The sequence below is a fragment of the Passer montanus genome, unplaced genomic scaffold (assembly GCF_014805655.1).
Source record: "Passer montanus isolate IOZ18808 unplaced genomic scaffold, ASM1480565v1 scaffold52, whole genome shotgun sequence".
In the NCBI taxonomy this organism is placed as follows: Eukaryota; Metazoa; Chordata; class Aves; order Passeriformes; family Passeridae; genus Passer; species Passer montanus.
Window position 1 is genome coordinate 2,009,219 of NW_024370152.1, and position 15,472 is coordinate 2,024,690.

The 15,472-nt window shown below is 40.6% G+C and overlaps 1 protein-coding gene across 1 annotated transcript in view; it reads right to left on the reverse strand.

The window, feature by feature from the left end:
* Positions 1-3,507: 3,507 nt before the first annotated feature.
* The window catches only part of KCMF1 (potassium channel modulatory factor 1), a 42,605-nt gene continuing 30,640 nt past the window's right edge, over positions 3,508-15,472 (reverse strand). The window contains exons 4-7 of the mRNA XM_039724221.1: positions 10,340-10,441; positions 6,299-6,473; positions 5,060-5,342; positions 3,508-4,143 (exon numbers count right to left, since the gene is read on the reverse strand). Coding sequence (XP_039580155.1) covers positions 3,882-4,143; positions 5,060-5,342; positions 6,299-6,473; positions 10,340-10,441 — 822 coding nt within the window. The 3' untranslated portion in view covers positions 3,508-3,881. The remainder of the gene's footprint in view (positions 4,144-5,059; positions 5,343-6,298; positions 6,474-10,339; positions 10,442-15,472) is intronic.

Sequence of the window (15,472 nt, forward strand, 5' to 3'; positions counted from 1 at the left end):
TGCACAGGAAAGGACCCACAGGCTCGGGAGAGCCATCAGCGCCACCAGGATACCAGCCCCCATCAGGGGACTGCTGCCTGACAGGGCAGTGCAGCACACCTGGCAGAGCACAAACACAATAGCACACACAGAAGGGCACAGCAGCCTCCCCCTGCAATGCACCCTTAAGGTCTCCTTCAGCCCATCAGTAGCACTCCCTGTTCCCCAGAATACCTTGCCCAACAAACTTGTTTTCTAATGAATTGCCTTGAGAACTTGTTTTTGTCTGAATCACAGCTGGAGTGAAATAACATTATTGTGACTGGACTTTTGAGGAAAATTACTGACCTCGATTGAGTCCAGGATGGAATCTGATGGAAGAGTAAAGCCGAGCATCTCACAGCCCTATGAACGGGGGTCCCACGGGAGGCCCTTTGAGGTCCCATGCCCCCAGTGGCTGTGCCAGCATGTCCCTTGGAGCAGGATGTGCCTCTTGGTGCTCATCAACCCACAGGTTTGGGACTCAAAGAAGCTTCATCAAAAACTGACAGTGGGGCCTGGGCTGGTACCCCCTCCTTGAGGCTGAAGCCTTCGCCCACTGGGAGATGCAAAGGCATCCCATGTGTGCATTTCACTGAACTCTGGGGGAGCTTTAAACACAGGCTTTGTACATATGCACACACACAAAGGAATATTTGGATATATACATGCATGTGTCTGTGTGCATGTGTGAAAACTGACTTCAACACTTTACTGCAAGTGTAGCATCAGTGCTGCCATCTTAGATGCAAAATTAAGTTACTGTTGTGAATATGGTAAATCTACAGAATCATTCTGTAAGAGTCAAATCAGTTAATAATTAAGTGCTGCCAAATCCCTTAGACATAAAGCACTGAGCAATTCCAAGGGTAGGTTTGGCAAGGGGTTCATTGTGAAACTTGTGATCCTGTGGGAGGGTCTCCCTTCCCCTTCTGCATCCTTACATTCTCCATCTTCACCCTTTTGCATCCCCAGTCTCTGTTGTGTGTCACTCCATTGATTCTAATCCAGTTCTCCTTTGTGTGCTTTATCTATGTGGTAACAGAGCAAACCTTGCCAGAGAACTTAATTGTGTTTTCACAAATTTGTTGTAAAATTGCTTCTGTTGATACCTTTGAAAGTGCTTTTTTACATGACCTTGACCACCCAGTCACAATACAAGTGAACCTGCACTCCAGGTGCAAGTGCAGAGCACTAAGGCTCCTGTTCCTGGAAAGGGGTTGTCAATGTCCAAGATTGTGATGTGGTGTTAGGGCGGGTTTTTGTTGTTTTGTAATTTTTTTTCCTCTCTCACATGGAAAAGGCAATAATTCCCTGTGGGATTCCCCTCCAAGGCTGATGGAGGCTGTAGTCACTGCAGTCCAAAGCACTCTGAAAACGTATGTTTTGGAAATACCCCAAAAATGCTACCTCAGCAAAGCTTACTCTGAGAAGGAAAAACACTTCCCTGCAAGGAGGACTTGACAGACTACCAGAATACCCTCCTAGTGGCCATTTCATGCTATTTTAAAGTTAAAATAGAAAAAAAAAGTCAAACAGCCTCCCAAACCACTGAAGATTTGTGCAAGTTAACCTGACATCCAAGGATACCCTTAAATCCAAGCCAGCATTCAGTCTCTAAATAAACATGGTTAGCATCTCCTTCCAAGCAAGTGTGGTGGAGTCTGGAATTTGGGCAATGCAAGAGACCAGCCTTAACCAATACAAACCACCACCACATGGAGAAGAGCCTCTTTTACTGTTTTAAATGCATCATGGTCTATGCAGCCTTCAATTCACCTACCTGTGAAGAGTTTAGGATTAAATACGTCATCACCTGCCAAAGCATTTGGTTTTAAAACATGTATAAACCACCTAGGATGTGTACACAAACTGATTTTATGTTGGAAGATACAGTTACAATTAAAGGCAAATGCAGAAATTTTTGGAACAACACTGTCTGGAAAATACATTAAAACCAAAGAAAATCAACTGAACAACAGTCTTGAAAATGCTTTATTGAACCGTGTGTCTTATTGTAATGTGCAGAAGATGTGTTTGAAAAACTACAGCTTGAAAAATTTTTGAAAGTCTTCAACAACCAATAAAAAAAGTCCCCTGCTGGGGGTAACTCTCAGGGTAACCAGAGGCTGCATGTAAAGTTTTCTGTTGCAGAGACTTAAAAAAAAAAAGATAAAAACCCAACCAAAGCTAATGCTGTTCTACATGACAACAATCAAGATTTGATGATTTAAAAAAAGAAAAAAAAAGAGAGAGGAAGGAACTTAAACTCAGTCTATAGGGTTGTTTTTTCCTGCTGTTATTTTGGATTAGCATACATGTCACAGTTCTGCTGAGAACACCACATGGTGTCTAAGTCATTACATTTACTCTACAATGCTGCTGAGATGAGATACAGAGAAAGAGAGAGGGGGTGAGGTGAGAGATCTGGAAAGACATCATTATGATATAAGCCTAGTTTAAATTTTCATCAGAAGCTGTGTGCACTTTTGTTTTTATAATCTAACTTTACATTCAAAAAAACACACCAAAAAAACCCAACCAACCAACCAACCCCCCCCCCAAAAAAAAAAAGAAAGAAAACCAAGACCAAACACCCCTTGTGTCCTTGCTTTGGGGCTATTAAAAATTTCTATGCACAAGAACACCATACTCTGTTTTTTTCCAAACCAGTAGGATTAACAGTATAGGCATGTAGGTGGCATGATTCAACTAAAAGGCTTCTTTTTCCCAACTTTTTTATACCAGCAGAAATAACCAAAGGAAACAATAAATAAAAGGTGCTAAAGTTAGCATTAAGAATTTCTTGTAATACACTGACAGTCTGGGAATCCAAATCCTCAAGCTCTCCTGATACTGTTAGGTCTCTGCAAACTATGAAGCAAATACATAAATAACTCAAAATATGATTGAGGCTGTGAAAGGCTTTTAAAACTAAGACAATAGGATCCAGATTAACTTTTTTTTTTAAGAAACACAGTGAATATATGAATTGTCTACACCTGAATAAAACATATTTAACAATTAAAAAATTTTAACAACCACAACAAATTAAAACTTGAAACGAAAGTGAACATCATTTGATTTTAGGGCACACAAAAGCCCCTTGCAGTAGCTTCCAGCAGTGGCCTTACTGTTGTGTCTCCTACAGATGCATAAAAATGAAATTTAACTCCACACTGAGGTGACGGCTGAGAGGGCAACATAAGGGTCACATTCAGCAAACCGCCACACCCCGGTCACGACAATGTATCCCACTGCAGAGTTTCCATCCTGTGCAGGAACAGCACATGAAGATGTCATTCTGTCACATATTATTAAAAAGCTAGTTTGTGGCCACAAACTAATACTCATCGCTAACCTTTTCCATCACATAACCTTTGAATAATGGGAAAGCTTTGTGTTTTATAGTTTTACTCCTTGTATTTAAGTTTTTAAATGACAAGGTCACTAAAACTCATGCACGCTGCAAAAAACGTCATGCAGTAGTTAAGGTAAACCATCCAAGCAGTTTTTATTCATTAATATTCATAAATACACACAGCAGCTTCATTAGAGATTTTTCATTTTTTTTTCCTCTTCAGTTTGAATGTGGAGTATTAGGAGAGCCATTTGCATGTCAAGGTACAGGACACAGAGCCCTTGGCTCTGCACTGCAACCTACATTTACCTGCTAGAAGTAAAAATTAGTTAAGTGGAAATGATTATCATATATATCTTTTCTCTCTTTCTTTTGAATGTACACAATGTAACAAGAGTGACAGACCTGAAATTACAATCACCAAAACAAACCCAAGATAGTTGTTGTCCACTTTCATTGGCAAATACAGCACAGAGGACATTGTCTGCAAAGTGGGATGTCATCAAAGAGGAGGTGGAGGAGGCTCATTTCCTTTATTACTCTCTTTTAAATTTAGGTTTTCTAAAGCAACATCTAAAGGCATAATATCTACACAGCCCATAGCACCAAAATCTGCAATCTCCCCCCGCTCATCCTCATCTGAGGAGGAACTTTCTTCCTGCATCAAGGTGGACAGTAGAAGCTCCTGAACAAACAGGCTGCAGTCTGCCCGCTCGCTCTCCATTGACTGACGCTCTGCTTCTGACATCTTCGGATCATTCAACCTGTGCAGCAGCAAGGGAAGAGAAGACAGAGTTGCTGAAAGCCCATTTCACTGGTGACACCAGGGACAGGCTGAGATGTGCTCACAAACTGCTCCTTCAGGACAGTCATACCTGCCCATTAACACATCCAGCACGTCAGTAAAACAGGCAGGCCTTTAACAACCCACCCCTGCTCTGCTGCTGCGACAGCATTCGCAGTGCAGCACAAAGTCACAGGAACATCAAAAACTGTTTGTGAGGTTTCCTGCTATTCAAGGAGTCTTTTAGGGAGGGCTGGTGTCATTTCCTGCACATGCAATTATATGCCTCCTTTGTTTCCACATCAACTTGCAAGTTCACATTGGCCACAAAACACATCCCTGCACGTGCAGAGCCTACTACTCATGGATTACTCAACACAATCCCACTTCTCCTAAGGTACACTGCGTGCCCTGATGGAGGCAAGGAAACTGCTCACTCCAGCTCTTGAAGTCACAGTCTGTGACACTTGCAGGTGCTTTAATTAAGGTTCTCAAGCGAACTTCTGATTCAAAGATGTCACATGGCATTATTTTGAACTGATCTAAAATCAGGCCAGGAGCTGTTAAAAAATTACCACCCTCTTTCACAATACCAGCCAAATAAAAATATGCTTGCAGAGGGTGTGGCAGAGGAGATATGGAAAATATTTTTATTCCAGGTCAGTGGTCAGTGTTTTAGAAGAACTGGGATGACACAGGATGTGAATCCTCTTTTAAATAATCCTGGGGTTTAATTATAATTTCTAAACTAGGTAAATATTCTGTTAATTAATGCCATCCTAGCCATGAGCCTGACTCCAAACATGTAAACTTCATCGCTCTCTGTATCTCTACCAGAACTAAGGTAAACAGAAATTGTAAGAGGTAAATACAAGTGAACACACGGAACGAACTACCTTGTCAGAAGGAACTGGGAATTCTGGATAGTCTGCTGACTGTTTTCTGTGTTAGATGTGTTGGTTGTTGTTGTAGATTGTGTCATAGTGGTGTTGACATTGATCGTGTTGGTGCGTCTGGTTGCATTGCGTGCAGTCTCCAGTTGCTGTCTTGCTGCCTGTGCATGCTGTCGTTCCAACTGCAGTTGCATCTGCAGCTGCTGTAACTGAGAAGCAGAAGGGCCAGAGGAGTTGAGCTGTCCTCCTGCAGAACGCCTCACACCTGATAGCTGGGATAAAAGCTCTGCCAGAGAAGAGAAAGCTTCTATAATTTAGGATCTTAAATGAGCATTACATAGCAGAATAAATACAACCCAAATTCCAGTGCATCAATTCCCTTCTTAACTAACATCAGCAATGCTCAGAGGAAACTGTGAAGTGGTAAGTGGGAAGGTCCTGCAAGACTGAAAACAAACTTCAGCAGTCACCTCATATTTTAAATGAACTGAAGCAGCTGCCCTGGCACAAGAAAAAGCATGTCTTACACTGTAAGTTTCAAGAACATTCTCCCTCTTCGAACAAACTCACCTGCCACCTCACTTAACTTTTTCTCTTGATGGGCTACTACTTCACAGCTAATTTAATGAGTTACATCAGGGCACACCAGGCCAGCAGAGCACCAGAGCCACCAGGAGGTGGGAAGGGGACCATGATTAAGGAATGCAGTGGATCCACAGCTCCCATTCCAGGGGCAATGCCTCATTAAGCCAGGTGGCTGGCTACTTCTCCCGGAAGAAGTCACTGCCTAAAACTAGCAAGCTCCAGTTTGAGCACTGTGTCTCCTTTGCCATCTGAAGTAAAGGTGGATTTGTGGCAGACATTCTGAGGTTTCCCTGACATATTGGTATGGTCAAAGACCATGGCATTAAAATGTTTAGATTTCCCCATAGATGAAACTGTATTTGTTTTCAGAATTGTCTTAACTCTCTGTTTTTTTCTTCATTATAAAGAAAAGTTATTTTCACATCAAAGGAAAAATACAACAAACAAGTTATTTCTGGGAATCCTAATGACACAGCCTAATGATTTTCTGATGCTGACAGTGTGAATACCCTGTCCCTCTTCACCCACTCTGTGGGATGCTGTGCCTGTACGTGCAGCTTCACGGCAACACAGAGCAGGGCAGCTGCTGCCACCTTGCATTCTCCTTCCTCTGTGGAAGGAGGACAGTGGAGTAAAATTTGTGGTTACAGCTCTTACCAGCTATAGGATCCATGGCTTCTCTATTGCTTGGAGAATACGAACTCTGAGAAGACGAAAGCCCACCAGGGGAACTGGTAGTAAAGTGCATGTTTGATCTACGAGCACGGGGGCCTCCCAAACCCCGGCCTGGGTGGAACATCCTACGTACATGCCGAACGCCACTGGATTCATCGTAGACAAGTTAAGAAAACAGAACTGTTTGGCACTGGGTGTTAAATGACCATTAAAGGACATTTGATGGGTCAAATACTCAGGTATGCTGTTCTTGATTCATAGAGTAATGATTAAACTTCTGAAGCAAATCTAAGGTACACTGTAGCTCTGCTACAGTGATCTTGCTGATCTGGTAATATTTTTTCCTAATCAAACTTTAGGTTAGACTTACTAATCTGTTAATTTTTTTTCTAATCAAACTTTTCTTTGAAAACCCACATAAATCCATGTTCCGCCAAGCTTACTACAGAGACAGGGATTTCAATTCTCTCTTCCCAATTCTTAGATTAACTATCAAAAACAATAAAAACATTTACTGCAATTCCTATCAGAATAATTACCAAATTCCTTTTGACTTCTGTACTTCATGCTTTTATCCAAGAAAGGGTGGAAGTCCTAAGGACTTCAGTCCTTAGGAAAATGTAGGTTTCTGGAGTATTCAGCACATCTATCACAGCCCTTTGTTTCACCTTTCTTCTTACAGCCAACAAAATATCACTAATTCCAGTGATATAATGATGCTTTTCATCTTCTCTTTTTCCCACACTTCTCCCTATCAGATGCTTGTATTTTGTGTATTTGTATTTCTCTTATAAATTTTGAAGTAATTAACAAACTTAAATAAAGATTATTTTTGTCATAAATTTGTTAACATTCATTTTTCCAGGACAGTCTAGATAAGGCTTCTTCCTAAAAACCACTAGTATCACTCACTGGTGAAAAATGAAATAGCCTAGGCTTTATTATTTTATTTTAGTGTTATTACAGTTTAGCTTAAATGTGCATTTCCTATGTTTTTTTATTTTTACAATAGTATGGTTACCACTCATATGGTATCAATTTCTGTGTAAGGGTAGTGTCCAGTGTACTTTTCATAAATCACAGTTATGGTGCAGAACCTCAGGATATCATGGAAGTCCAGAATTTAAGACTGAAAGGAATGACTTGACTTCCCATGACAAGAGAGAACTTCTGGCCATTACAAGAAGAGTTTACAGAATGCTTCCTTCTTTCAAAACTGTTAGTTATGCTACAATGTAAAACTTAACATCTAGATTAAAAGAAAAACTTGCCTAGCACAGAACACCTTGCACCTCTGAGTGTGTCAATTTTGGGTGCTGCTGGAGGTGAGTTGCTAAATTAGATGACTATAGACCCTCTGTAGTTTGACAAGCTTTTCATAACTAATCATGTTAAAACAGGACAGTATCTGGGTATTTTTCAAGCAGACACAGGACTCTGGGGTAACTTTCCCAATCACGGCTTTTAAAGTGTTTTGAGATAAATGTAATTCTTCACATATCAGCTAACCATGCACTTGAGTCTTACCAACTATGAACTATGCTAGAGTAAGAAAAGACTTTGCAAACATTGCCTTGTGACAAAACATTTAAACTGAATAGTCATGTGAGAACTATTTGTATGATTAATGCTGAAAAGATGTATTTCATGAATTTGCAAAATTTTTTCTGCTAAAGAAAGAAACTGGGTTTTAAAGAGTTGTCCACAGACTGTAGGAATAAATGACACACCTTGCAATAGCTGCACAAGTTTTGTACTAAGAAACACATGCAGTGTTTTGGGACAAAATTTAGGAAAAAAACCCAAAAAGCAAAATTAACCAAAATGTCTAATTAATACCTGGTGGATAAGGCCACCCCTCAGAATTGTAGCAAATCCAAGAGTAAAAGCTTACCTCAAACTGCAAAATAAAGTTTTACTCCAGAAAAAGTGCAAGCCAAAGCCTTCTCTATCTCCTTTTTGTACATGAAGGCAATTTTCCTTCACAGGGCACGGAAAATTGTTCTGTACAGCTTCAACTTCATATTCAGCAACATAATGATGTATCAGAGAGTCATGGCTCTTATTTTCTACACTGCCAGACCCTGAGTGAAAAAGGCCATGTTCTCTTCCTTTTTTCCCTGCCTTAAATCTCTCTGCTGCTAGATATGATGTAGAGACCAACGTCAAATAATCACTTCAAGACACTTCTTACCAGATTTTGGAAATTTTACAACACTGGCACCAACACAACAAGTACAAGCAGGAAATTCTACCGGCATAATCTTTAATCACGGGCATTGTATTTCCAAAACAGATCCATTCTGGGATGACTGAAACCTTACTCTGTATTTGAAAAAAAAAAAAATTGTCTTTTCTGGCTCAAACATTCCCTAAGTAAAAGTCAGCTGGTAGGAGGGAGAAAATGCAGCAGTAGCCTGAATTCTAATCAAGTATCTTGTGCATTTCAGTAAGAAATTAATTTCATTCTGTAGCTGGGAAAATGTAAATTTCCCACCTTACAGTTAAGACAATGTTGGAAGCCCACACTTAGAACTTTGGCACACTGCTACATAGTTATGTAATTCTTGTTAGAAAAAGCCTAATTAGGCAGGTGCTATGAAAATATCAGAGTTGGTACAATGAGCAGAACTAAAATGAAACAAATTACATCAGCCATCAAGCAACACTTCAAGGCTGTCTGAAGGTCAGGGAAGATCCAGTGGTCTGGAAGATATTCCCCTCTCATCAATCTTATCCTACTCCTCCAGAAAGGGAGGATGGCATGACTCCTGGCTCCTAAGGACCACAGGGACACCTGGGATCAAGCTCCCACGGTCAGAGCCACTGTCTTCAGCACCCTGCTCCTCCCCAGTGCTCTACTCTACAGGAGTGCTCTACTCCTATCCCTGAGAAAGCCACGTACAGGTAACTGCTTTCACCTGACTTTGTACTCGTTTTTGTGTCACTTTTTCATCATCCACCTTTCACAGAGCCAATCTACACCCTAACTCCTTTAACTGAGCCAATTAACGTGTGCGTTTAGTCTGTTCTGACCTTAAGCCATGCTAATACTAACATACTTAAACACAATCAAATACAATCATAACTGAAGTGGAGCCATCACCACAAATGCTGTTTCCCTTCTATTACTGTAATTAACTCTGTTTGATAGGGCTTGGATATTTTTTCCCCCAACTGCTTGAGCTTACCTTATTCTTTATTCCTTTTAAAAAATCTCTGAACAAAAAAGCCACTATCAAAGTTATAATGCAGTCTTTTTTTCTGTTTGTTTAAATGAGACACAAATAAATAATTCAGAAATTACTTATTGTAGGGATGCTAGATAGCTTGCATGTCATTAAATAAAAGCCCAAGCCAAAAGATATTTTATCAGTTAATCTGAGGGAGCAAAAAAAAATTTAAAAGGAGACAAATATTCCTATAACACCAACGAAAAAATCCCAATGGTTCCAGCTATTCAGCTGTCAAGCACAGATTAAATTCTGTAACTGGCTGCTAAGGTAAGTGAAGGACAACATCCTATTTCCCAGAAAATCTGAAGGTTTCCTGAATGGTATTACAAAATTTCAGTAACACTACAAAATTAAATTATTAAAAGATTGTGTCGAAAGTAGTTAACTTTCCAATCTTTTGTTACAAGCAGCTATGCTTGAATCATCTTCAAGCATAAATATAAACAGCACTAAATCTTGATATGTAAAACAGCACCGAGAGTAATCATGAGGCAGGATAAAACACTGCAAGTAGAATAAACCTCTGTATGTCAAAATCCTTTAAATGTTTCTGTTGTTAGAGCAACAAACACAGTCAAGTATACCTACAAGCCTGTGCACAGTCTGACAGCTACACTTTTTTAAACCAGGAGACAAACCTTTTTATTTTTGACATACATATCTTTATCAACCTAAGTTCCAGGAAATCCAGAATATGACCCTTTGTGTCACATAAAAATCAAACCAAGTCACTGTGACTACCAGGTGAAACAAGTCTAGCGTCTTTGCCTCAAATTGAAAAGGATATTAAATCTCTAGGAGCTCTGTGTTCCAGTGTAAGATGAGCTGCAAAGTCATCTGTTACGTGATTCGGATCCCCTCCAGGCAATGCTGCACATATTGGACAAATCTGAAATGACAAAGCAAGGAAAAACCCCAACTTTATAAATATTACAAGAAACAGAACTTGTATCAAGTCCATCATTAAATATTGGCTCTTACGCTTTAAATTAACATTTTGGTATTCACAAACACCTGGATATCAACATATTCAACAGACTCAGAAAAATTACAGAAGTAGACATTAATTCAGTCATCTTTTACTTTATGAATTTCAGAATACTATGGATTTCAGAAAACCAGAGCTAGGATTCCTAAAATCAATTTGCAAATTCTTGAAAGTTAGTGGTTTTGCATGCCAATTCTGCCACAGACAGTAGAGTTGAATCATAGAGGAATGCTATTTGCCTGCTTGACACTCATCCCAGCAGAGGAATCAGAATGAAACTGCCCATATTTGCTAAGTATCAAGCTGAGACCATCCCACTCAGGCAGTGTAGGTTTGGCGGAGAAGGCCTGGTTTCCACATCCCTCTCTGCAACACTACTTTGAGAGCAGGTACTGACGTCTCTCTTCAGTTTTGGGGGTTTCCCCCCCCAGCACTTCATAGTTTTTTGGTTGGCAGGTTTTGTTTGTTTTGTTTTTTAAACCGAAGTACAGTTAAAGAAGCAGGCAAACATCACCACTGTCACAATTATGACTTGTTCTTTGAATGACTCCACAAACAGCATCTTCCATTTTTCTTTTATTTTTCATGTGTATACTTAAGCTATTGAATGTAGACCCTGGGCATTAAGAACACCTCTATAAAAGAGCACATGTGTTGTACTTTCATGGAGGTGAGAACAAGGTCTTGAAATAAGTTTACTGTAAAATCTCAGCTGCTTCTAACAGGAACTGTTGCATCTAATTCCAGTTTAATTTTAGTGGCCAGCTCTGAAAAGAAAACCAGGCATTTTAAAAGCTCTTTGCTACAAGTCGTCCCCTTTTATTTTCAATATTCAGCACTTCTCTCCACAGATTTTTCACCACTACAGATGCCAAGCAAGTGCACTACAGAACATATCTTGTCACAACTTAATATAATAAAAACTCATATATGCCAACATATCAAAGCTACCCTGTAGAGATATAGAAATGGATGTGTATTGGACAGATAGTTCTGAATTCCCTAAACTTCATTACAGCTGCTTAATCTTCTCATATCAAGAGAATGCAAGACCTTCAAAGCAATCTTTTATTTAAGCTACTCTGAGGAAGCAGCAACCCAAACTAAGAAGAACAATCCACTCCTGAAAGCAGAAAATCACCAGAAAGTTTTTTGTTAACATGACAAAGATGTTATGAACTGCACATATTTGTGAATATACTCAGACCTCAGAAAAACATCAGTTAAGAAAAGATTATAATGAATGCTGAGTAAGAAGAAATCAAAGTATCCCAACCCTAATTCCAGACATTAAATAAACTTTCAAGAACTCTCGACTAGGGAAAGTTACTCAAATACTGTCATGCACAAGCAACAATTTAGTTAAGCACAAGCTCTGACAGAGTCACAACGGAGACTGCTGGATCACTGATTAAGCGTGACACAGCTAGAAGTCATTGTTAATTATAACATGCCTGAAAAAATAGTGCAGACGAAAGGCAAATGTCAGAAATGTCTTTTGAATTTAAGAGCATTTGTATTAAGAAATCATCATGCAGCCCAGAGTGATGACTCTAAAGGCCTAAGTCAACCCCACTCACAGAACATCTGCCACTTTCCACAACTTCGCTGGTATTACCACTACTTCCCAATTTACATACAAAGTAACCACTTTAAGTGACAGCACTTCTGTAACCTCAACAAGAGTCACTGGAATCTTACAGAATGAACAGGGACATTGAGACTGTTCAGATTGTCCATTTCATTACTGCAAGAAAAAGCTCTCCCCAGTTTTACCACTGAACTATCAACAACAGTGCTTGCAATTCATCTACAAGGAGCCTAGTTACTTCCTTCCCGAAGGTGAGAAAGCTGCTGCAGTGCAAAGTTAATAGCAGAAAATTAGCATCTCTGTTATGAAGCAAGAGATGACATTTTGTGAAGTCTATGAAATCTGTTTTTATTTACAATGCTAGCAGACTTCCAGTTGAGCACTGCATTTTATCTGGACCAGTCCAACTAACTTGAAACTTCAACAGCTACAAAAACAATCACCATACTGACTCCCACATTCATCTGCCTTACAACTCTAACCATTGTCTGTAAATATTATATGGGTGAAGAAATACTGGTTCTTTAGAAGAGGAAAAGGGCTCTTTGAACAGTAAGAGTGCACCCCAGCTGCTCTCCCACTTTGCCCTTTAAGTGAGAGAGAGCAGCTGGGGTGCATTAAAAGCACTATCTGACCTGATGGAAATCTTACATGTTGGAATTAAGAAGAGAACATGCAAAAGGGATGTTATAGGGCATATCTACTACAGGCCTCCTGACCATGAGGAACAAACAGATCAGGCCCTCTAGAGACATAGAACAGCTGCCTCACACTTGCAGGACCTGATCCTCCTGGAGGTCTTCAACCACTCTGGTATCTCTTGGAAGGACAACACAGTGCAATTGCAATCCAAGAGGCTCCTAGAGTGCTCTCAGGGTAACTTCCTCCTCCAAGTGACAAAGGAGCACATGAGGAGAGGTGCTATACGGGACTTCAAAATTACCAACAAGAAGGGGCTCAGTCGGGATGTGAGGGTCAAAGAAAGCCTTGGCTGACCTTGACATAGCGTAGTTTGAGATCCTGAGGGCAGGGAGAAGATCAAAACCAAGCTCATGACCCTGAACCTCAGCAAAGCAAACTTTGGCCTCTCAAAATACCTGCTCAGAGGAGTCCCATGGTGTATGACCCTGAAGAGTAAATGGGCCCCAAGAAAGCCCAGTAATACTGAAAGATCATTCCCCCCACAAACTCAAGAGTTCTCCATTCCACTGAACGTGAAGTTAAGCAAAAATGCCAGGAGGCCTACATGGATGATCAAGATACTCCTGGACAAATTAAAACACAAAAAACCAAGAAAAACCAACCAAACCAAAAAACCAAAACCCAAAAAAACCCACCAGAGGCCACCCTCTGAGGGTAAGCCATAGTATAGCCTATCATAAGCATTACCTGAGCATCACAGGGCAACGTAAGCAAAGCTAAAGTCCAAATGGAACTGAATCGGGCAAGTAACGAAAAAGGTAACAAGCAGATCTTCTAGAAGTGCATAGGAAATCAAAAGGTAACTAGGGAAAATGTGGGCCCATTGCTCAAAAGATGTGAAGCCTAGTGACACAGGACACAGAAGAGATTGAAGTACTGAATACCTCCAATGCTATGGTCTTTACTGGCAAGACTGGCCTTTAGCAACTCCAGGCCTCAGAGAGCAGGGGTAAAGTCTGGAGTACTGAAGACATTCCCCTGTTGGAAGAGGATTACTCTGCAGAATACTTACATGAACTGGAACACTTAAACCCTGGACGTGATGGGTGTGATGCACCAAGAGGTGCTGAGAGAGCTGGCAGATGCCCTTATGAGCCTCTTCTCAGTCTCTGAACTATCATGGTGACTGGTTGAGGTGCCTGAGGACTGGAGCAAAGAAAATGTCACTCCTATCTTAAAGACAGCCAAGTAAGAGGAGGACCTAGGGAACTACAGGCAGGTCTGACCTACATCTGGAACTACATCTTGCTCTGATCCTGGGAAAGTGAGGAAACTATTGTTAACTATTTTTAGGCACTATTAAAGACAAGAAAATAATCAACAGCAGTCAGCACTGGCTTCACATCACGCTTCACCAACTTCATAAACTTCAGTGCTCAAGTGTCTGGGTTGGTAGATGACTGAAGAGTAGGGGAAATTGCCTACCTGGAGTTCAAGTAAGACCACTGACACTGCCTCTCACAGGATGCTCAAAGATAAATTGTTGATGCTCAGGCTGGATAAGCAGAGTGTGAGGTGGAGTGAGAACTGTCTCAGTGGATGGGCTCAGAGTGTGATCAGTGGGAACTCCGGTGATTACACAACACTAGGAGAAGTGGTTGATACGCTAGGAAGCTGTGCAGCCATATAGAGTGACCTTAAAAAACTGAAGAAAAAGGGGAACTACAATGTCTTGCACCTGGGCAGGAATAGGCCCAGGAACCAGCACATACTGGAGGCCAGTCATACAGAACACAGCTTTGCAGCAAAGGACCTGGGGTCCTGGTGGACCATGGGCCAGCAGTGTGCTCTTGTGGCAAAGAAAGCCAGTGGTGTTTTGGGCTAGACTGAACAGAGAGCTGCCAGCAGGTCAAGGACTGTGATCCTTTGCCTTAACTCAGCACCTGTTCCCAGTTTGCAGCTTCACACATGCACACACTGAAAAAAGCTCAGTAAAAGGAGGAAGGAAAGGGTGAGAAAGATGGAAATGTTCAGCCTGGAGAAGGGTAGGGTAATGGGGTACAGACCTTAGTAATGTCCATGAACACCTGAAGAGAACCTGAAAGGATGATGGAGCCATGGAGTGACAGGATGAGAGACAGTGGGCATAAATTCAAATGCAGGAATGTTCTCATAAACATCAGGAACCACAGAAAAATTTTTCACTGAGAGGATCACCGACCAGTGGCACAAGTTACCCAGAGAGTTAAATGTGGAGTCACTATTAAGGAACTGCATGGATATGGTCCTGAACAACCAGCTGTACATGGTCCTGCTCAAGATAATCTTCAGAGGTCCCTTTCAATCTCATTCAGACTGTGATTCCTGCCTGCAGATACCTATTACTGCTGTACTTGTCAATGCCTACATCTGAGAAAAAACCAGCAGAAAAGTAAACTTACCTGCACCGCTCTGAACATAAAATGGTAAAATTTATCAGATGAAAAATTATTTTATTTACTCTTTGAATAACTGGGGGCAAAATGCCCTTAAAATATAAATTATTCTGTCCCTGTAAAGTTTCCTTTTATCCCTAAAAATACATGTCTAAAATAAAACACGTCTTCAGAAGGTGATACTCAAACAACTATAAGCTCAGTATCTAAACATACGTAATTGTCTGAAAGCCTATAACCACAAACATTTAGAATTCATAATAT